This window comes from Lissotriton vulgaris, chromosome 10 (assembly GCF_964263255.1).
Source record: "Lissotriton vulgaris chromosome 10, aLisVul1.2, whole genome shotgun sequence".
Lineage (NCBI taxonomy): Eukaryota > Metazoa > Chordata > Amphibia > Caudata > Salamandridae > Lissotriton > Lissotriton vulgaris.
In genome coordinates, this window is record NC_141698.1 from 343533951 (window position 1) to 343559760 (window position 25810).

General features: G+C 45.2%; 1 protein-coding gene across 2 annotated transcripts in view; it reads right to left on the bottom strand.

The window, feature by feature from the left end:
• The window catches only part of SETD2 (SET domain containing 2, histone lysine methyltransferase), a 1045105-nt gene that overhangs the window by 513530 nt on the left and 505765 nt on the right, over nucleotides 1-25810 (bottom strand). For both annotated transcript variants that reach the window (XM_086941119.1, XM_086941120.1), the window contains 2 exons: nucleotides 15244-15391; nucleotides 5778-5912 (listed from right to left, as the gene is read on the bottom strand). In XM_086941119.1, the coding sequence (XP_086797245.1) occupies nucleotides 5778-5912; nucleotides 15244-15391 (283 nt within the window). The remainder of the gene's footprint in view (nucleotides 1-5777; nucleotides 5913-15243; nucleotides 15392-25810) is intronic.

Consider the following 25810-nt stretch of genomic DNA (forward strand, 5'->3'; position numbering starts at 1 on the left):
GGCAGTGGGTTCTGTAGGCATGGCACACAGGGAGGTGTGCAATGTCGACTCTTGTTTTAGTTCTGTACTTAAGCACTCAGCCTGCAAAGGCAATGTGTGGGTGCCAGGGTACAGGGCCCCTGAGGGTGGCACAATAGGTGCTGCAGCCCTCAGGGGTGTTCTCTGGTCACCATGCCCTGGGAACCTAGGGTACCATTTACTAGGGGCTGACCGGTAGCCAGAGATGCCAATTGGGTCTTTTGTTTCAGCATAGTTTTAGGGAAGGAACACAGGCCCCGGGTACCTGGTTGGCAGGAACCCAGGGCACACTCAGTCAATGCACATCAGCAGTTCAGAAAAAAAGTGGGGGCATACCAATGCAAGAAAGATTGCACTTTCTCACAGAACCCTCAAATACCCAAGCAATGAGGACATTAACCCTAATCCAATAGAAACACCAGATATAACCACCTATCAGTGTAGACACGTACCAACCACTAGCAGACCATATAAGGTCCCAGTGACCTCAGACAAAGTATGTTGGCCAGGGAGTTGGAAGATGCTTCTCCTGTTCAGAATCTCCTAGGAGACAGACAGGCTCAATCCACACTTTGGACTTCAGCAGGTAAAGGGCCTCACTAACTTGAAATCTAACAATACTGTTTGAATAAAGCGTTACTCCCCCAGCTGGCCAAAAAACGAAGTGCACAAGCCCTGATGTAGAAAAATCCCTGTTGCTGGGGGCGGAGGCAGGGGGGCTGGTTTCACTGGCTTGTGAACACAAAATGGGGGCTGAGAGTGCACTGTTGTAACCTACAGGTCTTAGCACAGAGCAAAGGAGAAATTTGAAGGGAAAACAAAATTGTCACCAAGGAATGAGAGGGACAAACTACAGAGGTTGGACTGCAAACCCCACAATTCAACACACTAAATGGAGGCAATCATGGGCAGGGAATACCACAAATTTAAAACACAACACAGGTGATAAAATATGCAATTACAGGCAGGCTAAAACTACAATTTTTAACTGTAACAACACAGGCATAGACAGTAAACACAAAAAGTGAAAATAGTTTGTCTTGGGAAGAGACAGCACTAGTCTGTCTCCTTACCACTTCCTGGACTCTGCTCACTGCAATCTGGAGCACAGGTAGGCTGCAACTCACAAGATGGAGGAGAATGATTTGGGGTGCACCCAGCAAGGCCTTAAGGGGCATGGGCAAGTGTGAGAGGAGGGCTCAGACTTGCCTGGTAGCTGAATAGCCAATGGTCTGCTGGCCTGGGGGTGGGGGCTGGGCAGCTGCTTCTCCTGTTCAGAATCTCCTAGGAGACAGACGGGCTCAATCCACACTTTGGACTTCAGCAGGTAAAGGGCCTCACTAACTTGAAATCTAACAATACTGTTTGAATAAAGCTTTACTCCCCCTGCTGCCCAAAAAAACGAAGTGCACAAGCCCTGATGTAGAAATATCCCTGTTGCTGGGGGAGGAGGCAGGGGGGCTGGTTTTATTGGCTTGTGAACACAACATGGTGGCTGGAAGTGCACTGTTTTAACATACAGGTCTTAGCACAGAGCAAAGGAGAAATTTGGAGGGAAAACAGAATTGTCACCAAGGAATAGGGACAGTTTTAGGGAAGGAACACAGGCCCTGGGCACCTGATTGGCAGGAGCCCAGGGCACACTCAGTCAAAGCACATCAGCAATTCAGCAAAAAGTGGGGGCATACCATGCAAGAAAGATGGCACTTTCTCACTGTCCCGACCAGTACCTACCTGTAACACCCCATAATTTAGTCTTTAGGGGCAACCCTGAACCTTGTCTCTTCAAACAAGAGGAGAGAAGAAGGACCGAAGAAGCTGTGCTTGAAGTAGAAGAAGAAGAGGAAGAGGACGACACAAATTGCCTTTGGACCAGCCCTACCGGCCTGTCCCGACCTCAACCTGCTCGAGCGAAATCCCAGTGTATCCTGCAGCCAGCAGCCCCCAAGAACCCGAAGGACCTGCCCTGCCTTCCCAAATCAGACTTAGTCTCCTGTGAGCACCGGATTTGCTCACCCACAGACTCCGTCTCCGGCCAAATCCGCTCATCTGCGCCACTCTGCACCCGATCCCCAGGCCCGAGTTACAGTGTCCCTACAGCATGAGGAGGTCTCCCCGGCAATCGTGACCCGAGATCTGGTGATCCCGGACCTACCTCGAGTTTCCAACCTATGCCTGCAGAACCTTTCTGGAGGATCTCCCCGACCGGAGCCGGTAAGAGAAATCAGACGCTAAAAGACACCACAGCACCGGACGTCCCACAGCCTTGGGTGGCCCCACCGACGATGTCCGGGCATCCAAAGGCATTCCAACTTGCCGCTCCAACCGGTGGTCGCCTCCAGAAGATCTTCATCCCTGAGCCTGCAGTGTTTGTTGAAACCGGAGAATCCCCATTGAATACAACAAGGCATCCGCCACCAAAACAGCACTCTGCCTCCCCTGGGCCGCTGTGGGTGCACCTTGAGTGCTAAATTGGATCCCCCTTTGCCCTGAGCCTAACATCAGGAGCTTTGCTTCCACAACCTTGTGGCCTGCAAGTGAGCAGCCACCAATCGGAGGCCCCCTATCCCCCATTGGATAACATTGGGCCTCAGCACTCTGCACCCGGCCGCCCTAGTGTCGCTGAGGGTGCTTTAAGAGTGTATCCTTGACCCTGGGGTACACTGGTTCTAACCCCAGAATGCCAACTCCAAAACATAAGTAGTTACCGATAAACGGATAAACACTGTTTTCATCCATAGGACTTACATGACTAATTTTCTGTGAAAAATCTTGTGGAGTTGATTTGTATGAAACACTAAGAAACTGCTAATGTATAAAAACTGATTAACTTACCTTTTCTTAAGGAAATGTCCCAGTGTGATATCTAGGCATATTACACAGAGTAGAAAAAGTAACCTAAAAAGTAATGTGCAAAGTAACTTGAAAAATAATCTGAAAAGTAATTCAACTGTATTATAAACAAATGACTTACCTGTAAACCAATCCAACTGCCTTCAAATCGTATTTCACTGCATAATTCCTGCAAAGTATGATATACCTACATGTACCAGACCTGGCTAGGTTCTAAAAAATAAAGCATAACAAAATTATATTTTTATACAAACAAATTGGTCTGAGCTCAGTCTTTGAGTGTGTGACATCATTTCTTGCCGAAGTATGTACAATAAATGCTTAACACTACACTCTGATAAAGCCGTAATGCTTGCCCACACTACAACAAATAGAGAGTAAGGTATTAGCTACTTTTACCTCTGGCTACCTTTGGGGTTCAACTGGACTCTGTGCACACTATACCTTACTTTGGTATAGCATATACAGAGCCAGCTTCCTACCCTTCTCTCCCACCGCTGCACTCTTTGTTGCTCTCTCTCCCTCCTACTGTACTCCTGTATTGCTCTCCCTTGCGTGCTTCTTTCATGGTACCCCATGCTGCTCTCACTAGTGTGCTTCTTTCCCTCTCCTCACATCCACCCCTACACCCACCTATTTGTCCACTTCCCCACTTTTTTTTTATTTAATACATTCTTTATTTTTTTATACTTAAAAAAAGGGTTCAGTTTCAAATTGGTGAATTAAAAAACAAGATGCATTTGTGTCATTTTTGGAATGCACATACATGATCACGGATGCGCACTTGCATAATGAGGCATGCCTATGCATGCAAAATGATGCCCTTGTGTTCATGCTATATTGTGAACAGCAAGAACAAATGAACCAATGTTATCAACAGTGCCAGTAGGTCGCAATGGTAAGACATATTAGCTGTGCCAAATCCGGTTTTACACTGAGGTACCCGCGTCGAAGCACGTGGAAGGGCAATAGGAGATTGGAGCTGAGAGTCAGTAAGAAAACCCGAACGCAACTATACCGACGCCCAGCCTAAAGACCTTTTGGTCTCAAGTAAAATCGAACAACTATCGGTTCCGAAGGAGGGAACCGAAAACACATCCGAACCCTATGGCGGAAAAAAACAATCTGGGGATGGAGGCGATGCCCATGCGCACTGTAGTCCAGGGGAGGAGCCACCTATCTCGTGATACTTCGAAGACTCTTCCAGGACAACAATGTGCAATCATCCGGACACAACACTAGGTGGCGGACTATGCACAGATATGAATTCAGCAGCCCACATGCCTCGAACACATATTTTTCGGCCAGAAGACAACCCACATTGGTCTCAGGAAGTACATGTGAATGTAAATGTAAATGTATGTAAATGTATAGGCATTTATATAGCGCACTACTTACCCGGAGGGTCCCAAGGCGCTTCGACCGCTGCGAAACCCTTCTTGGCTTCCCTGAGAGATGGTCCATTAATGGGTATCTCCAGGGTGAGACCAGGCATCCCCGGCGGTCTGGTGGGGCCGTTAGTGAAGATGAGGCAAGCTAATGCCCAGAGTTGCCGAGTGTGATCGCTGATCAGAGTGGGCACCGAGGCGAGAGAATTATCGAGTCCGCTGACCCTGGTCCAGAAACCTGCCGCGCCGGGAATCGAACCCTGGTCCCGGGCCGTCCTCTGCTCTCGGGTCTGCCGCCTCTAACCAGTGAGCCACACTACTTCACCTAACCAGTGAGCCACACTACTTCACTACATGTGCCTATCACATCTTACCAGGATTGTGCAGGAAGTTGGACACAGCCTTCATTGCAAGGAATACGCTAAACGACCTATCAACCTTGCAGGGAACTTTGGCTCTGGGAGCCTCATCAACCCAGTATGCCCCAAGCCAATTTGGTGGTGTTCCACAGCTGGAGTAATGCTCAAAAGTATTAGGACTCTTTATGATATGAATAGTTCTCCTGGCCCAGGGGTTCCCTAATAATTCTGACTGGGATTTCTCCCACATCAAGATGCTCAGAGGAGCATCAGCCTAACATATTCCCCTACTTAAAGTGCATGTCTGCGGGAGACAACCCTCACACAAGAAGGGAGAGTTGATCCAGAAAACGGTACTGTATCTAGTACAGAGTACATTTTACTCAAAGCCAAAGGGTAGCATCTTTTCATCAATTCAACAATCTCCTGCAATATCATGGACTCAACATGAATAGAAATCTTGTCTTCAGAGCTCGGCTGGATTCAGGAAAGAATAGGCACAAACTTACCGGATCAAAACTCTCCAGCCATAATTTCATTTGGACTCTCAGAAATAAAACATCAAATGAACAACCCTGTTTCAAAGAATAAAAAAATAGCACAACAAAAGCAGGTAGTGCCAAAAATGGTGAAGCATCAGGAGACGCTCCAGCCTGACTCCTCCCTTTTGTAGAAGAAAAACAACGACAGTTGGTGACCAGCGTGAGGGGTAGGCCTTCGGAAAAGGATACATTCGCAATAAACTAGCTTGCAAAACCTTTAAAGTGACTGTATATTTTAGGGCACTTTACTTACCTTTAGTAGCAAGAATGGAACAACATTACCCAATCATGAAATGCCTGAAAATAAAGTGGAATGTTTATGAACTTAATCATTCATGTCCACCAGATATTGAGGACACAGTGACTTTCAAACTCACTAGAGCAACATGACCATTATGTTAATTAGTCATTTATATATATCCAGGAAGGTATGAAGTCCTAACCAAAAAGGAAATTAAAGTCTAGGCATGTAGTTCCTGGTTGATCTAGGATATGGACACAGGCACTGACAAATTGGGGAATCTGATTAACTGGGGAGAAGCATTAAAGAGATAGCAGACGTTGAAAGCATTAAACAAAGCAGGGCATTTTAAAATAGTGCACCTTTAAAACCTCACCCGTATCAATTTGAGGCAAGTCAGCTTTTGTTCCAAAGTCTCTATGCGGACCATCAACCGGGATAAGATAAGAACTTGGTTTTTGTCAGAAAGTCCCTCTCCATTTTCCAGCAGGGCTTCCAATTCACTGTCAACCTAAGAGAGGGATTAGAGTTGGGGGGCGGGGAATGTGGAGTAAAAGTGAAAAACAACATACGACTGACATCTACCCCTAAAGATCTCTTTGGATCATGAAATCACATGCATGCTACTTTTAAAAGTAAAATTTATAGCCTGATGGCCAATAACAAAACCTTGCTGTTGAACCTTTTTGAACACTCTGCATCAACGATACTGCTCTTTAATTTGCTCTACCTTTCAAGCTCACATAAAAACTCCTTTTCCTTTTGAAAAAAACCCCAAAAAATCAGCACAAGTTTAAACCCCAGTGCAGCACAAATGTTAGGCTCCAAATACTCAATCACTTCAATGCTTAAATAGTGCTTCAAATTTAGTATAGTGAGGGACCCTTGTCTACTAGGTGTAGTCTTTAACAAAATAGAGTACAACACACTTTAGTCAACCACAGGACTTGGAAACTAAAGGGAAATAAAGTACGGTTTCTCTTTTACTGTCTCAGACTGAAAGAGAAACTTACACAAGGAAAACTAACCAGTTACTTATCTGAAATTATGTTTTGCACTGTTTATGCAGCAAAAGTAAAACATGACTGTAAATACTTCCCTCTTCCTTTCTCTGTAACCTATGTTGTCCCACATGCATTAATATGATTGGTCATGTTTAAAACCATAATGGGTCACCAGTAAGGGTCATGCGTTACAACCAAAAGTATCATGTATTCATTATCTTTAGTTTTATCTAAAATTGTCATTTACCTCAGACATCAAATCATATGTGATTAATCCTGAATGCCTTTCTCAACCTCTGTGACATCAAACAAATGAATTCTCTTCTATCACACACCATACCCGCTACCCATTACACCTTGTTCAGACCCATCCCCTTTAGGTTTGAATAAGCCACATTTCCAAAAATATTGAAGACTTCACATCCACCCTCAGTCCATGCCCTCGTTTACGCAGCTTCTTTATCCCTACACACCTTCAAAACTAGTTGGTCCAAAGCACCCGCACTTAACCCAACCAACCTGAGGTTCACAAGACAAGCACTAGCGCATACTACTACTTCCTACTCTGGATTCTAGCATGTGAATCTATGGAAACAACAATTCACCCCTAGGAGCAGAGCTCCAAAAGTTAATTGGTTGTAAAAAGAACAGGGTGCAGATTCGTAGACTAGGGATCTTATTAATGGACAGCTGTAAATCACAGAACGGGCAGGAATTTGTGGTTAGAGTCTCTACAAGATGGCGAGTTGATAACAAATGTAATAATAAGAATGGTGAAAAATAAGTACTAGGTATTGTATGCATTGAGCCTGTTGAAACAATTATGACTGCTCTTCATTGTCCCGTATTTTTTAAAAGGATGTATGACGTTACCACGCGATCAAAATGATTGCATTACATCACAACGCAGCTTTTACAACGCAAGTCGTTACCATGACTTGCGCTGTAGGGTGCTGGATTTAGGAATAGTATAATTTACTATTCCAACTCCAGCCTACGTACAGTAGATAAGGTGTTGGAATAGTAAATCTACTATTCCTTAGTCTAGAGCACCCTCCAGTGCAAGTCGTGGTAACGACTTGCGTTGTAAAAGCTGTGTTGTGAATGTATTGTGGTGTTTTGACCGCGTTGTAAAGGTGGTTTACCTTTTGAAATATGTTTCTATCTTTATTTTTTTTGGATTAATTAATTGCTTTTAATACATTGTCCTGAAGAAGATGTGGTAAATCAACTGCACACCACCGAAACGCTGCGTCGACAACTTGTGATATCAAACTTTTGAATTTATGTAATTATTTTTTACATATGAATATAGATACTATTTGCTATATATGGTTACAGAATAATAGGCAACAGAATGTTTTTATCTGAGGAAATTGTGTGAATATATAGATATAGATACGACCCAAAAGGATTCTATTATAAACATTAATAGAGAGGGCAGGAATTTACAATGATATGTTGATTTTTTTAATTATGATTTATGTTTTAGAGTATCCATTTGAATGAAATTTGAGACTATTTGTGTGATACTATTGCATTGTGAAATTGTATATATAATTTCGATCCCCTTTAGTCGGGATCGTCATCAGGACAGGGTTGTCGATGAAAACAGTGACTTAAACTCAGGCAGTAGAGCGTGGGTAATTGAAGTCCGATTAGTAGCTCAATGGTCCGAAACTGATCGTCGCTTTGGTCTGAGCAGCGGGCGGGACTTGCTGTGCCTGACTTAATCAGGGCGGCAGACGGTAACCGGGGCTCTGCTGGCAGGTGGGCTACAGGCAATCATTGCCTGTAGCCCACCTGCCAGCAGAGCCAGCAGAACCCCGATTAACCCTGTCCTGATGACGATCCCGACTAAAGGGGATCGAAACGCCGTCGACTATACAGCTTGAATTATACGACGCACATCACGTCTTGTGCTCTTGTATAAATAACTGTGTCTCAAGTGATTATAACTTGTTTCTTTTGGAGCCATTATTTGATGTCAATACTCTGGTTAATGCGTCGCCAATGCTGTTGTTTTTAACACTTGCACATTCACTATCACTGATTGTATATAGCACTTTGCACCAAGTGTCACTGGGTTGTCACAAGATCCGTTCTGTACAGTGCTGTTTTAACTGTATTGACATACGAAAGATGTTACCCTTTGCTTTCTGGTAAATAATACTACCCTCTCTGAAAATCATTCCGACTCCTTGTTTCTTCTTTCTTTGTAATGCATATTGCATACATTTCTGAAACTGTCTCTACATAATACCTGTTGGGAACTGTTTTTGCTTACACAGCACCATATCTCCGCATGCACATGCAGTGGTACCACTTTGGTCCTAGTAGAATGAGTAGGCCGTCCTTCGGGAGGCTGTTTTTGAGACGACCCGTAGCAGATCTTAATGCAAAGCATGATCCAGTGGGAGATGGTTCTTTTCCACGCAGTCTTGCCGTTTTTGCTTAACAGAACCCCACAAAGACCTGTTCACCAACTTGGGTGTTCTTTGGTTCAATTAATATAAAAGCTTACAGCACTCTTGGGGTCCAAACTGTGAAGTCTATCCTCCTCCTTAGAGGGGTGAAACAGATCACAGAAAGCCAGCAAGGTGACGCTTTGTCAGAGACAGATTTGTGCCAAAACTTTAGGCAAGAAGGAAACCTTTATCTGCAAAAGCAACTTATCTGGGAAGAAGGTGGTGTATGGCGGGTTGGCACAGAGAGCCCGAAACTCACTCACATAATGTTATAAGGACAAGGATCACTTTTTTGAGAGTTCAGAAGCAGTGAAAGACAGATTTTAAGCAGCTCAAACAAGGTGCACAACAGATACGTGAGGACCAAGTTAAGGTCCTCCTGTGGCACGAGAAAGGGAGAGGGAAGAAACAAATGTAAACCTTTCAAAAAGTGAATAACTGGAGACCTGCACAATGAGGGCTGATCCGGCAACCATGAAAAAAAGTTGAAAGATACAAAAACACCCTTTAACTGTGCCCAGAGCCTATTGTTTGTCAAGGGTCGCTTGGCTGCCAGGAGACCATTAATCACGTCCTGAGGAAGGTTGAAGGTGTACAGCTGTCACCACTCAATCTCCAAGCATGAAGGTGGAGACTGCGAAGACTCAGGTGCAGAACTCTGCCCTGCTGCTGCCACCGCAGATCCTTCCAGAGGGGCAGCAAAATCGGAGGACAGATACTCAAGCCCAGGAGTGAGGGATACCATACTTCAAGTGCCCAATCTAGGGCCACTAATTAGACTTAGGCCCTGTTGGCCTTATCTTTTTGAGACCTCGGAACAGGAGTAGTATCGGAGGAAAGGTGTAGAGGAGTCTGGAATTCCACGTGCAACATATCTCAGAGCAAGAGACACCTTGGAAAAGTCAACGTGCAGAAGTGCTGCCATTGAGTGTTCTTTACGGTGGCGAACACAATGGGCCCAGGTTCTACCCATTAATGGATGAGACCTTACACAACCTCTAGGTGCAACTACCACTCCGGGTCCGCTAGCAGCCTACGGATGACTACGCTCATCCGTTCGGCATTCAACAATCCTGCCAGGTGGTTCACCACCAAGAAAATCCTTTTGTGGTTCAGCCATTTTGAGATGCACGGGCCTCTTGGAACAGAGTCTGTGAACTCACCCAGCCCTACTCTGTGCAACAACATAGGGCAGTGGTGTTGTCCATGCACGTGAACTAGCCTCCCCTTGATGAATGGAAGCAAGGCTTTCAACGCCAAGTGGATGGCCTTTAGCTTAATAAGGTTGATATGGGGCTGGCACTGCGCCACACACCAGAGGCCTCTGACCTCCACCTCTCCCAGATGGCCACCCCAACCCATAAGTGATGTATTGGTCACCTCTGACACCTCTAGCTGGGGAAAGGAGAGGAATCGGCTAATGACCCGATCAAAGTCCAGTAACCACCACTGCAGAACTATTGCAATTTCTCTAAAATCTGAATGAGCAAAGGAAAGGTTCCCTTGATGTTGGGCCCACTGAGACTAAGAACTCACTGCAGAGCCTGCCTGCATATGTCACCTGGTGTGCTCAACCAGCAGGATGCAGGAGGCCATCAATTCCAGCAGCCTTAATCTACCTCACTGAAATCCAGTACTGAGGCTGAATGATCGGATCATAGCCTGAATGTCCTGTACTCTTTCCTGGGGGAAAGGCACAAACTCGAACCATGTCCGGAATGGCTTAGATGAAGGGAATGTCTGAGAAGGAGTCTGTCGTGAAAACGACACATTGAAAGTGAACCCCAAAGAAGGCAGGAGGTTTGCTATATTCTGGAGGTGGTTGGTAACTGCCTGGGGAGAGCCAGTCTTGCAGTCACCTATTGAGATAAGGGAAGGCTAGCACCCCTGACCTCCAAAGAAGTACTGCCACCACCTCCATCACCTTCATAAACACCCAAGGGGCACTGGTGAGACCACAGGGAAGTACAACAAACTGAAAAGGCTCCTGTCGCGCCACAAACAACAGGTAGCGCCAATGGCCTGCTGGACAGGTACATGAAAATCTGCATCCTGAAGGTCCAACGCCACCATCCAGTCCCTAGAATCCAGGTCAGACAAGACCTGAGCCAGTGTGAGCATTTTGATTTTTTCCTTCTGGAGAAAGGCGATGAAAGGGTGCAGGTCTAAAATAAAGCGAAGGTCTGTCATTCTTCCGCACCAGAAAGTAGCAGGAATAACAACCATTTCCTACTCCTGGTGCAGATGCCCTCTCAATAGTGACTTTGGCCAAAAAGCCATGCACTTCCTGCCACAAAATGGAAAGATGGTTCTCCGTCAGTCACTGGGTGGACGGTGGAAGGTGCAGAGAGAAAAGGAAGAGCAAAGCCCTTCCTCACAATTTGCAGGAATTCAGGATCCACCTGTCTGATGCTATGGCCTGCCATCCCAGCAAGAATTGTCAGATTCTGCTTCCTACCCAGTAGCTGCTCCACTAAGGGTGCGCTAAAGGGGCTTGGCATGTGGAGCACAGGACTGCGCAGTCCGTTGACCTTGACTGTGGGCCGGTGGGCACGACTCCCATGACTGTAAAATTGCAGGGCAAAATGGTTGGGCTGGAGTGTCTGACAGCATGGGGTATCTCTGCCTAAGCCACAAAAAAAAGTGGTAGGGCTGATGCAGCGGGCAAGGTGGCGTAAATAAACCCAGGTGGCATTCCGTTGCTCTGCTCTCCTTGAACCACTCAAAAGCAGAGTCCACCTTGTCTCACACAGGCTTGTGCAATCAAATGGCATGTCCATGAGGGATGACCGGACATGAACCGAAAAAATGGTTGACGTAGCTGAGCGTGGCAGCGAATTGAGACATTGGTGCCAACGGCCCACCTGATGGAATCGGCGATGTCGAAGCTACAAAGAAATGTGAACTGCACTGTGACCGCCCTGTACGGCCTGGGTAAGCACCAGTAGGAGACCACTGGGTACACCTGGGAAGACAATTACAAATCTCAAAGGGCATGAGAATAGTGCCTCAGCACTATTCAACTAATCTGACAGCCAAATGAAAACCTCCTTCCGAAACGCCCCTACACATTTCAATTCCCTATAGTGGGGTAGGGGGTGCGTAAGCTAGTGGGTAGAGGGGGAAGTGGGGGTGGGGGTGGCATCGGGAATATGTTGGGAATAGTTTTGCTTGCAGATGCCTGCATCACCAAACTTTCAGGTGAGGGGTACGGTGATAGAAATGCAGGGTCGCTGGTGGCAGCGTGGTGGCATCGTGCAATTTGGCCGTTGACCAGAAAGCCACAGCAAGGTTAGGACCATGCCCAACTATCTATCAATATGGGCCATGTTAAATGTTAAGAGAGGTACAGTAGATGTTTAACTCTGCTGAAGAACCTCTGCAGGTATATTGGTCTCTACTTCAAAGATGGAGAGCTGGACATCAAGGACTTTGGCCACACTATGCAAAACCACCGAATAGGAAGCATTCTCCTCAGTTGCAGGGCAGGGGGTGACAGGAGACCCTTCTCAGGGTAGGTATCATGGGCACTAACCGCTTTCAGGGTCTCATATCAATAGTCCTTGGGATATGGTTGGCAAATCTCCGTATCCACATCATAATCTTTATCTGAATTTGTGCCTGTTGTGGAGGCATATCAAGTGGAGAAATGGAGCCTCAATGGTGGCCAGGAGCAACTTCCATCGAGGTCGAGCCGGCGCCAACTTGACGTCCAAAAGAACAATTGAGGCCTAGTGATCCAGCATTGACAGAGTCGGCGTCGATGCTCCAAGAACCGGTGTGGACAGTTTTGCTGGAGGTGGAGTCCCGAGTGGAGAACTATTATGGGCCTAGCTGGCGCAAAGGTTGAACCTTCTGGCACTACCCTTGGTGGAAAACCACTCAACTCCATGGGGCCCACAGGTGCACCAGAGGGAGTCTGTAAAAATCCGAAGAGTCATAACATGACTACACAAACTCTTGGATCTGCTTAGGATTGGCGGGCGGCCCTGGAAAATGGTTGTGTCCGCCGCCCCTTTCAGGCGACTGCGAGTGGCAGAAAAGGGCAGAGTTTCACTTAGATTTCTTGTGTATTTTCTTTGACTTACTCAAAGATTTGAATCAAGAGGAAGACCAACCCCTGGGATGATTCAGATGACTTCTGGAACAGGACCAGGACTGAACTTTCAAGTTGGACCTGTCGCATCGCAGAGTCTTCCGGTGCTAGGCGATGTAGTTCCCCTAGCAGTCTCATATGGCCTTCGGGTGACTGCAAACCTTACGAGTCATGGCTCAACCCCAGGAAATTCTGGTGAGGATCTGTCACAAACATTTGTTTGCAACAGTCCTTACAGGGCTTGAAACTTGTTTTGGGAGGGGATATTCCCTTGCAAACTATAAAACTATTTTCTGAGCTAGGTAAGGGTCTCAAAGAGACACAAGGTATCTCCAGATACACGCCTGGTGGTGCAGAAAGAAAGGAACTAACAATAGCATGTGGGAGTGGCATCTAAATAGGCCCACACGTCATGACAGGAGTGGAAAAGCAACCGTGCTGAGCCACACGGCGCCACCTACCAGAGCACAGAGGTACTGCTGAAAAGTTTCCGAATCCAGTCTGACACCTGGGGAATATTCAAAGGTGAGGAATTTGCAGTTAGACGTCACTATCAGAAATTTACTTTTTTGTAAATACAGTCATCTTTAATCGATTCCTAGATTTGAATGTGGCCTTCCCTTGTTCCTGTACAGAGGCTCACCTTCCATACTATGCTTGCTCTTTTCACACCTGTGCTCAAAAATTCAGTGCATTTTCAAATCCTTGGCTGTGCCTTTGGGACTTCTTATGAGGTAAGCACACTGCTAAAGTGGCACTGTTCAGTGGTATCATACTGCTTTACTAAATAACTGAGACTCCCACCTACACAATGGGGAATGATTAAAGCATGTGAATCTATCCAGCTTCCAGAGTTGGAGTGTCACAATATCTTGTAATTAATAACCTGCACAATATTAGCTTGCATTATATTGTTGTTAAGTAGATATGTAAATGTAGACTTCCCTACAGGTATACTTATGATGATATATTAGTAGCCAATATATGGAGCCAACATTTATCCAGGTTGATTTCTCTGTCACAGATATTGTGACATACGACCACTCCAAGCTTACTGATTTGACAATCAAAGACAAAATTACTGTGTTAGCTTCAATCAGCCACCAAGAATATCATCAGAGTCCAGTGCCTTCCCAGTTGGTCCATTTGACTCCCAATCATCTTGTCACCCACCAGGAACAATTCCCTTTACCATATGAGTGACTAAAAAGCTTTGTGGAACAATGGAGTATTCTCTTAAGGATATCTACTCATTTGGCTCCTGCACCTCATACAAGTTCAAAAGCTCCAGATGTCCAGGTAAACTGAATAACTTGAAGAATTCAGCTCACTGGTACCCACTAGGACCACTTGCAATCTCGCAAACCAACAATCAGACAAAAATGAAGAAGAAATTAATAAATACATATGAAATTATCTGTGAATATGCATCTGGATGATATACAGCCATGAACGTGGCCTGTCCCCTTCCCTTCTTCTGGACACAAACACTTAATGCAGAGGTCTTTCACACTACTTTGAAAACTAGTTGCAGCCTCACCCACATCCTCATTCTTATCTTATATAGTCGACACTTCAACAAAGTAATAACTCAAAATGTATTGAGGTTAATTATTTACTTACACTGAGCATGTTTGGAGATTTATAAATGGTCATGGTGGATTGCTAACCTAATTTCAATGGTTGGAACGGTTCATATTTTCTATGAGTTAAGTGACTAACACTGCACACATTTATAAATAAAAGCCAGCAAAAATAACAAATCATTACTCCAGCGAGTGGTGTGCTCTCCTGGCCTTCATTTGTAGTCTCTAGTTTGGGTCATTTTAAATTTGACCACCAGGGTTTTATTTTCAAAAATATCCAACATGTCTGAGCTAGCTGAACTACCTTCTCTGGCACAAATAGAAAATACATATTTAGTGGGTGTCACCTTTTTTACTAAGGGCCACACTCCAGGTCATAGTTTTTGCTTACTGTGCATTACAGACAGAGACAAAACATATGCAAGTCAGAATTGGTCCTGCTCCAACAAAAAAAGTCATAACTGCTATTCAGAATGAGAATACAAGCAACCCACTACACCCCTAAGGATCATCTATTGAAAAAAACTCACCCGAATAGAGTTTGCAGCATGTACCTAAATGGTATTTTTTGGCAAATATCCTACAAGGGTTGGAAATCAACTTTACATAAATATATTTCTCAAAAATCTTTAACATAATTTGGTGTTTTTTCAGTGCCACATTTAAGAGAAGTGCAGCTTTTACTGACCGTTTGAGTTTCAGGACTCTCAGAATCCTTCTTGCGAGCACGTTCTTTCTTCATCTTCCCACCAGCGGCTCGGATGCTGACTCTGTTCTCTCCGCCGAGGTACCCTCGACAGTTTGTTGAGCCACAAAAGCATTTCTGAGCTTCTTTGCTGTTTTATTTTAAAATAGAGAAAAATAACTTTTCATTTAACAATTTAGGTCAGCAATTGATGTATGCCTCATTTTTTTAATCTGAGCAAAAGACCTAATTTAAAGAATAAGTATGTGCCTATACAAGCGCTGATAAAAAGGTACTAAAACAGAACTTTAACAGCAACTTTAGTTGCATGAGTATATCTACATGCCTTTATAGGGTAGAAACTTGGTACAATGTTACAAAAATGTACTGATGTAATAGTATACCTTTGTAAAATCACAATCTTTAAGCTTACATATAACTCTGTTAAGGTTACATAAGAAATTGCCATTTTCCACTCAGATGTTTGAAGCTCAACAATGTCTTTGCATAAGACAGCAAGGTAGAGTATGACAATTTGGTTGGATTAATTTTGGGTATGTAACAAATGTGATAACACCAAACACAAGAGTGTCTCAAAGACAGTGGCATGAAAGCATTCAGATGAGAATAGAGAAAGGTGAGAAACTGCTGAACAGAAAAGTTTGTCTGGAGTTAGCGTATTACGATGGGAGACAAGGAGCAATGTTTCCAGCTAAGTTCCTGGTTGAACAGGGAGGCGAGGATGTTGTTTGTGAGTGAAAAGATAATATTATTAGGAGGAACTAAGATTTTGGCATTTACCTAAATGACCCAATTAAGGTGGGAGGAATGAGTTTTCAATGACACAGTGGCATACACTACACAGTTGATGATACCATCGTCGTAGGTCACTTCAGCTAGTGAATGATATAATAACCACTAAAAAAAGCAACCCACCAAGAATGTCGTTAGAATTGAGAAAAAGGTGGACCCATTAGATTTGAAAGGATCATATTCAGTCCCTAGGGAAGGGAAGATCGTTTAACTCAGGTAAACGTTTAGACATCAAGAAAGTCTTGAGCGTGGGAAGAGGCAAAGGATTCTTGGTACAGGCTACTGTATCCCTAACTACTATAATGGAAGGATACTGTAGAGCAAAATGTTAATTAATAACGTCTCCACCAGTGACATAATCAAATCAGATTGCTTCTCCAAACACTAGAAGCAGATTATCTTCCAACTGAAGGAATAGAAGCCCCAAGTACTAGGGTGGTTATCCACTGTCAATACTTCCATCAGCTCTAATGAAAAGGTCTAAATCCAGTACTTACAGCATAGAAGCTAGGCGTTCAAATTAACAAAGGAATGCTACACTGTAGGGCCTTGTCTCATATTCTGTAGAGGTGATTAAGTAAGCACAGAAATTGAATGTGGTGCTGGCAGCAGTGGGGGAAGAGACAGGAGCTATAAGATTGACATGTGCTGTTTTACCTTAATCAGTAGGAGAGGAATTAGAGAAATTAAAGTTTTCCTAACAGGCTATAAAAAGAGAATCCACTTATATCGGAGTTCTGGGAATATTTCGGTCTTTTGCAGTGATGAAATAATCCAGCTGCAGGTTTCCCCACTGCACAAAGATGTCTGCAAGAACCTTATTTCAAGTTTTGTAAAGCTGGAACTGCATTGACATTATCCACAAGACCCTCACCTTGAGACACTGTAAGACTGACTCAGCCTCCCTTCATAGAATCATTTATTTCTTACCATCTGTTTGCACGGATGGTGCATAGTGGTAATAATGTCCTTTTATAATGTTAAGTTAGTGTGAATTACATAAGGTAACATTTAAGTGCAGGATGAATGGATTTCAGTTTCCAGCTGTTTTATGATGCAAGATATCTACTTATTAATCAGTTCTTCATCAGTTATTGTAAGAAAGGGGCTCCGTATATACTGTTCCAAAGTAAGGTACAGTGTGCACAGAGTCCACAGTCCCCAGAGATTTGGCAGAGGCTAAAGTTAGATATAACGTTACTCTCTAAAGTGGTAGCTTGGTCGAGCAGTAAGGACAGTGTAAAGCATTTGTTGTACACACTCAGTGAGCAAATGGTATCACACACAAGAACTGAACTCTAGGCCAATTGTTTTGTATATAAAAATATATTGTTTTATTTTAAAACCACAAGTAGTTATAAAAATACTTTCTCAGAATGAGATGTTGCAATTGAATACTTTCAAAGAGCAATAGACTTTTAAATGCAATAGATACAGTTGTTGCAATGTGCAACATAAACTTAACACAATAATAACATTGAGCTCAATGGGAGTTTTAAGTAAAAGGCAATATCAACTACTTTGCATAGGTGTTTCTTACTCAGGGGTGGATCCTGGTTTCAGCCCTGGTGCATCTCCAGTAAACAGTTGAAAGGAATTGTTTTTGTTACACAGGCGATTTTTATGGAATATTTGTATGTTTCAAAAACCGAACCTAAGAAGAATTTCTGGCAAAAACCAGGCAATGTTATCCTATGGGAGAAAATCAGGTTATCGGAAAATCACAGTTGTAATTACTTTTTAGGGTCAGTGCTGGGCACAAAGATACAGCACTGGGATCTCTACTTGTAACAGGTGAGTAATTTCGTTTTCGTTGATCGGATGATTTTTAAGAAATATTTCAAAGTTACAAAACTCAACACTTAAAAGAATTTCCAAGTGAAAACCAGCTAATGTTACCCTATAGAGAAAATTAAATTATCGGTCTTTGGGTAAGTACTCGACTGGCAGAGTTAAGGTTCTGGGGTAAGACTCCGGGTTCTCCCAGGGTCAGGTAGGTACAGTCGTTACACCCTCAGCAGCACAGGGGCAGCCGGGTGCAGAGTGAGTAGGCCCAATGTTAGCCTATGGCAGGCAGGGGTCTTTGGTTGGTGGCTGCTAGCAAGCAGGCCACGTGGCTGTGGGAGCTGAGCTCCTGGTCACTTACACAGGGCAAGTGGGGAAGTAGGATAGGACAGATGCTGCAATTCCAGTGGCACTCGGGCAGCTGGGTGCAGGGTGCTTCTGGGCCATCGAGCGCCCTATGTATTTCAATGGGAAAGCTGCAAGACGAACCAAGGCTGCAAGCTCGGGGACGGAGATTCTTCAGGTGCGACCACCACTTCGAGAGGTAAGTTGGTAAGCTGTAGGTTAGGTAGCCACCCAGGAGTTGGGCACAGGAGGCCGTGGCCCGCCAGGTGTAGGGGTGTCTTTTGATGTCGGGAAATCTTAACCTCAGCTGGTCACGGTTGGAGGGGTCCTGGTTGTGAGGCTGCAGGCATCGTCAGGAGCGTCGAGGAGGGTCCTTGAGTGCTGGATTTGTGGTCACAATCTCAGGGGGTACGTCCTCGTGGTCTTTGTGCACTCAGGCACAGGCCGGGATCTGCGGGGGCAGAGTGTGCTGGATTAGCAGTTCCTGGCTGGCACCAGGGATTGTTGCTGTTTGAGCAGAACCACTGCTCGTGGGAGTCCCAGTCTTTGGATGAGCAAGGCAGTCAGGTCCTCCGGGGTTTTCGAGGTTGCTGACCACAGGAGACGCCGGGATTTAGCAGGAGAAGGTTCGAGGGTCGACAGGCCTGTTGGGCTGGGGCCAAGTCAATTGATGTAGTCCTCTTGTTAGCAGCTGCATGGCAGGTATTCTTTCTTCTTGTAGTTTCGGAATCGGGATCTGAGGAAGGAAGGTTCAGGGTGCCCCTAAATACAAAATTTAGGGGCGTCACAGGTAGGGGAAGGTCAGGGACCAATGCGTCCCTTCCCTGGGGTGAGTACACACCCTATCCTGCCACTCTCCCGTGAGAGGGTGGCAGGACCCCGTCTCTGATTGGGTAGGGCTCCTCCGTCCTCAAGATGGCAGGACCGGAGTTGTGCTTCACCTCGCCTCCTCCACCTGAGGGGTGGTGTTGGCAGAGGCTGGCACACCCCCTTTCCTCACTTACATTTTCCCTCCTGTCTTCCCGCCAGATTGGGGGTCAGAACCAGTGCGGGCGAGTTGCTGAGTACAGCAAGTGGCCTGAAGAAGCTCACAAAGGAGGCATACCTTTGAAGCTCCCCCTGCCCATCCCGAGGGCGGAGGCCTAGCACCTCGCCCCAGGATGTGCATTGTTGCATGTCTGCTGGGTGACAGCCTAGGCAGCCTCTCAGTCAGGATACGGGTTGTAGGTTAGTTTCAGGGGGAAACTAAGTTGCCCTCTGTCGTGCATTGTACATTAAATCCCACACTGGCATCAGTGTGGGTTTAATGTGCTGAGAAGTTTGATACCAAACTTCTCAGTCTTCAGTGTAGCCATCATGGTGCTGTGGAGTTCCTTATGACGACCTCCCAGTACCATATACTCTTAATGGCAGCACTGCACTTAGAATGCCCAGGAATGGAGTGGGTACTGTAGGGGTACAGGGCTTATGCACCTGTACCCACACCACTGGCATAGAGCACCCAGCTAGAGGGGTGACAGAGGTATGCCAGGGCAGTGTGTTGTGGGCATGGCACAAAGGGATGTGTGCCATGTCAACTCCGTTTTGTTCTGCACCAAGACACTCAGCCTGCAAAGGCAGTGTGTGTGTGTCAGGGTACAGGACCCTTAAGGTTGGCACAATAAGTGCTGCAGCCCTTAAGGGCCTTCTCTGGTCACAGTGCCCTGGGTACCTAGGGTACCATTTACCAGGGGCTGACATGTGTCCAGAGATGCCAATTGGGTTTAGGTTTCAATACAGTTTTAGGGAAGGAACACGGGCCCTAGGCACCTGATTGTCAGGAGCCCAGGGCACACTCAGTCAAAGTACATCAGCAATTCAGCAAAAAGTGGGGCATACCATGCAAGAAAGATGGCACTTTCTCACAGTTATCAGATTTCCCCTGAAAGAATCCAATCTTAGCAAAGAAGCATCTACCATGATCATCTGAGGCCAATGTTGTGTAGAACGTATTGTCTTTGCCCCCACCATAGTCAAGACTGTAGAGTTGACTGAGAAAGGATCAGCTGGTCTTTCCAGTACATTTATTTATGAGACCAATGATACTAAATGAAATCATGAATTGCCTTTATGCAGTCTCACCTGATCACAAAAGACCTATTTAATGCCATTTATCCTAAGAGGGATGGAATGCGTCTCACATATGGACAGGGTACGATCTAGTGGTTGGATCCAGAATTCTCAAATATATTAGTCGTCCTTTTTCTATTTTTGTTGTTGTTGGATGTCAACTGAACCCCCCGCCCAATATGGAGAGGGTATGATCTAAAGAATAACAATATGGTTTCTTTCCTGTAGGAGTAGTTTTGCATCTTGAAGTATTATATGGATTCACGTGTTGCACATTACTCCACCATCTAGTGGTTGGATCCAGAATTTTCCAATATATTAGTAGTCCTTTTTCCATTTTTGTTTTTTGTTGTTGTTGGGTGTCAACTGAACCCCCCCAAATTTGGTGTTTCCTCTGACGTTGTACACCATCCATGGAAGCTCCCACTCGTGATCGGCATCTCCAGATTCCTTTTTTTCCCTTTGTCTGTTTTTTTCTGCCATCTTTTTGTTAAAGGTGGGTTTGTGTCGCTTGTGAATCCAGACACCTGTTCAAGCTGCAAAACTACTCCTAAAGGTAAGAAACCACTCTGTTTTGCAGGGTGAATTATTTCTGAATTGAGGTTATGTTGTGGTGGTTGGGACGAAGATGAGCTTAGATTGGTAAACAGTTGTTTTAACACTTTTAGCACCACTTGAGCTTCCTTGTTTATTTGAATGTCTATGCAGTAGAGTTTTGTGAACATGTGTACACTGATGACCATGTAACATACAGATGTCCTGTAAGGGTATATTCAATTCAATTCAATTTGACTTTATTCGGTTAAAAGAATAATAACCATAAAAGTACATAAAAACAGTTCATAATGATACAATATCAATACATAGTGCAAAAAATTCAATTAAAACATGGATTAAATTTAAGTAAGCATGGAGACCCCTTCCCAACAGATGGGTATAGTCCGCCTTTGACCTAATTGACCAGATATATGGGGAACTTTGGGTAGAAGTCATGTAAGTCCCACACGGATATGGGACCGTCTCCTTTTTGGGGCGGGTTGGATCGTAGAAGGGGGACAATGTTCCTATTTCTAAATTTCACTAGGACCAGATCCCCACTGATGTCTTTGGTTAGAGACCCTAGCCAGACCACCCTTCTAACACACAGGATTCCACCGTCGTGGTAGGGTGCGAGTGGTCTGTTTTTAGATAGCCAGAATATGACCTTATTTAAAAGTTCCTGGCTACTTTCGGGTTTCCCGTGGGAGTGTGCCGGTATTCCTGAGAGAACAAGAACAAATGGGGCGGCTTCTGGGGGTAAGTGTATGGATGCTACTCTTTTTGGATCCACTCTGGCAGCAGTATACTTAGTAAACCCAGATTTAGGGGCGACTGTAGGGACAGTTGTAGCAGTTTTATTAGGAAGCTGTGGAGAAGTTTGGGCATATTTACTTAAGTTAATAGGCAAGGGAGCATTGGGGGCAGTAAATAGGTCAGAACCATTGGGTATTACCTTCTTAGAGGTGGACGGAGAATTGGTTTTAGTGTTTATCTCTTTTGTTATGGTAGTAGCCGGAAGGGCTCTTCCCCCATTAGATGGATCTTTAATAAGTGGTGGGGAGTTGGCTAGAATGATTTTCTCGATACCTGTTAGTCTATCACCTAGGGCATTGATTTTTTCTACCAGTGGTAATACGATAGAATTTAACAGTAACTCTAACTGAGACAGTAGAGGGAAATAGGGGGAAGGTACTTGGTCTTCATAATTTCCAGTCTCCACCGTAGCTAAGGTGGGGTTGGTGACTGGCGATGTAGGACCAGCGCACGATTTTGGTGTTTTCTGATGATTCCCGCTGTCATTAGTCCGGTCATGCTTCCTTTTAGCATTTGGGCCCTGAAACGAAGCAATACCTTGGGTATTGTCTATTAGAGATGGTGGAAATGAGTCACAGGGTTTCCTAATTGGGGTAATAGTGCTGATGCTTTTTACGGGGATGGGGATGCCACTAGGGCATACTTAGTGCCACATAGAGCATTTATTTCCTCCCAAAAAGGCAAGTTCTGCGGACTGTCAGGGATCAATGGGGGAGATTGCCTAGTTACTATCGATTGGCGCAGCTCATTCACATCTTCGCTGAAAGTGGGCAGTGTTCTACTGGTGGCGGTAAAGTTCAGGATCCCCTGGCCTGGGTCGCGTATTAAAGGAGATTTCTTATTGGTCCCCTTGCGTGACATAGTACAGTGTGGTAGTATATTAACGATTAAGATGGCTTTCAGGGAAAATACACTGTCCAAAGAGTGTCAATATATAGTTCAAAACAATGTACCTCCTCTTGTCGCGGTACCAAGGGGGGTAGCCCGTCCCGTCCTCCTCAGGCCTCTGAGGGCCACAGAGGGCCCGCCCTTTGCCCGGGCTTAGCCCGGCTAGTCCCACGACGCGGAGGGAGCGTCTGACCTTTTGTAGCGCCTCCGGGAGCGATCCTTTCCAAAACCGGAAGTCCCCGCAAAGCTCTCTGGGAGCTGTAGTCTCTGGCCGCAGGATGGTGGAGGAAAACGGCGTGGAGACTACAGCTTCTGGCACCCAGGAGCGACCCCCGCAGGACAGCGTCTATCAGGGCAGCAGCAGGTAAGGTTGGCCCACTTCCACTCCAGCAATGCCCCCCTGTAAGGGTATATTTGTTAGAAAGGCAATAGTTGCTCCTTTTTTAGTTGCCAAGTATGCTCTTGTTCCAGAATTTAGTTTTATCCCTGCACTTGTGTGACAAAGTGGAATGGTTTGGGAGATCCTTCTGGCAATAGTGTCCTTAGTTATTGGTTTTCCCATATTGTTGTCTGCAAAAGAAACAAATTGTTCCTTTGCTTTCCTGCTTGTCTTCGTCTTCTCAATATAGCACATTATTGCTCGTCTTGCGTCTAGCGTGTGTAATGCTCTCTCCACTTGATTCTTTGGCTTTGGGAAAAAGCTTGGAATTTGTTTTGTCCAATTAATGTGGAAATGTGAAATCCCCTTCAGTAAGAATTGTGGATCTCTTCTCATGACTATTAAGCCCTTGTGGACCTGTAAAACAAGTTACTTACCTTCGGTAACGCATTATCTGGTAGAGACAATATCTAGCTGCAGATAACTTCCCTTTGAATTTTCCAGGCGTCAGACTGGCTCTAGAAGCTTTCGCATGAGCAGTACTCCTGCGCGCCATCGGGCAGCTTTTTTGGGTTCTGCGCAACGTCTGTTTTGGCACCGGAAGTGACGTCACGCTCACTATATAAGCACCTCGCAGGCGCATGGACGTTAGTTACTTTTCATGACTTTTCACGCCAGGAGCGCAGAGACATGATTTGAATCAACTAGTATGTGTTCAAACTAAGGCCCTCAAAAGCCCTAGAAATGTGTCTGCAGAGCGGGGAGGCATAGGTGGGTCTATAAGGAATCTGCAGCTAGATATTGTCTCTACCAGATAATGTGTTACCGAAGATAAGTAACTTGTTCATCTGATAGAGACATCTAGCTGCAGATTCCTTACCTTTGAATAGATGCCCAAGCCATACCGTCCTGGTGGTGGGCTGCGGACAAATTGGCAATACTAAGAAGTCCTGCAGCACCGAAAAGGCAAAATGCCTGTCCCTGCGGAGCTCACTGTCTAAGCAGTATTATTTGGAAAACTTATGCAGGGACACCCATGTTGCTGCTTGGCAGGTGTCCAGGACTCGAACCCCACAAAGTAACGCCGTGGTCGCATAGTTTCCTCATGTGGAATGGGCTGGTAAGCAATGAGTTGGCTTCTTTTTAGGTCTCGCGCCTAGCGTTGCAGTGCGCTGCATTGTCGGGCAGCGAGAGACCTCATGTAGGGGGTTTGAAAACAGACCTAGGAATCACACACACTTGTGTGTTTTTGTGCTTTTCTTTTTGGGCCACGCTATTGGCCTTTGCTTGCGTCTTTTTATCAAAGACAGCACACAATTGGCCAAAGGCGGGCGCATTGGTCCTCCCATGGCCTATTGGTGTCTGTTACTCGCACCGCTGCCAAGTGGTTTCAATTATCGTGCCCAGACATGGGCGCGATAGTTGAAGCCACATGTCTCGCTGTGGCACGCACGCACCACTCGCAGGCTTGTTTTCTTTTACGTCTTTGAAGGCCCTTTTTGGCGGGTTCCATATTGCGTTCATCAGCTCCATGATTTATGGGGCGAGGATGGAACATGGGAAAAAAGATTCATTTGTAAAGCTAAACTGGTGTGAATAATGGAATCATTTCTACAAAATGCAGTTTTAAAACTAATATGAAATGTGGAAAAAAACATGCACCTTGCTTAGACTCACAATGGGACAAGCCAAAGGTAGTTATGTTAAACAATTCATTTTAGCAGCAGTGAGTGTCATCCTTGCTCTCCCCATTCCTGCAGACATCACATCCTGGCTGCGTGCCATTTTCTGTGCCTGGTCGTCGGCCATTTTCGGTTCACCCTAGGAGAACATTTGCATTGAACTTATAACAAAAGCTCAGGTTCCCAATAATGTATTATTTTATTTTTGTGATTAACGTACTCTACAGAAACATAATTGTTTTCATGAAATATTTAGCATTTCGTGCCAGTGCTGGGTGAAAAGTCAGCAGGATCTCAATAAAGAAAACGTCCCCATTGGTGACTGACATCACGTAGAGTGACTGATCTTTTTACTCCTGTTTTAGATAATGGATTGAAGGGAATATCAGCTGTTCCTAGTCTGTACATGCTTGTGCTTACGGTATCCTGAAAGCAGTGGCAACCATACAGCTTGGCTGGCACACACTTCTCTTTGTAATTTGGGGTGAGAATGTGGCTTTTATGAAAGTGCGGGGGAGGGGCTAAAAAGAAACAGACTTGGTGACGCATACAAGCTGCACACAGTAATTTTGTATAGTTCGTATGTACGAGTTCCAGGCTTCCCTTCCTTGCTTTATCTAACTTATTTATACAGAGCTATGTCTCAGAGTAGGTGCCGCTTCATGTCGCTGCGTAGGAAGGCAGTGAGGGTTCTGAGGGGAAGATAGTAATAACAGAAGACAATAACTAGTTAATAGTCAAATATATTCCAGAAGAGTGTGCCCTAAAGTTTCTTCAAAGAGGGGCACCCTGAATGCTTCTCACGCAGTGTGCTCTGTGACAGCTGAATGTTTTTTCCTTCCAGGCACTATATCTATTATGGATTATTAGACGTTTCTGGGGGACAATGGGTTTTGAGAGTCTGTAGGACCGAGTGCACTCTAGCAGACATCTGGGTGCACATTTCCACGAGCGTGTTGGTTAGGCACATGGTTTTGAAGTCAATCCTGCTTGAGTTCTTAGTAATGGTGCCAGGGAATTCCTTTGCGAACATGTCCTTCAAGCGGCGCGGCTGGTTTCCACAGTGTGATTTTTTAGTAACCACGGGTACAGGGGGTTGCATTACGCGAGCTTTGAGACTAACGCATACAGTTTTCCTTTGTAGTGTGGGGATGAGAGCGCTAGGATTTCTGGCCAGCCATGGCGCTTGGAGCAGTGTCCCAGGGGCAGAGGCCAA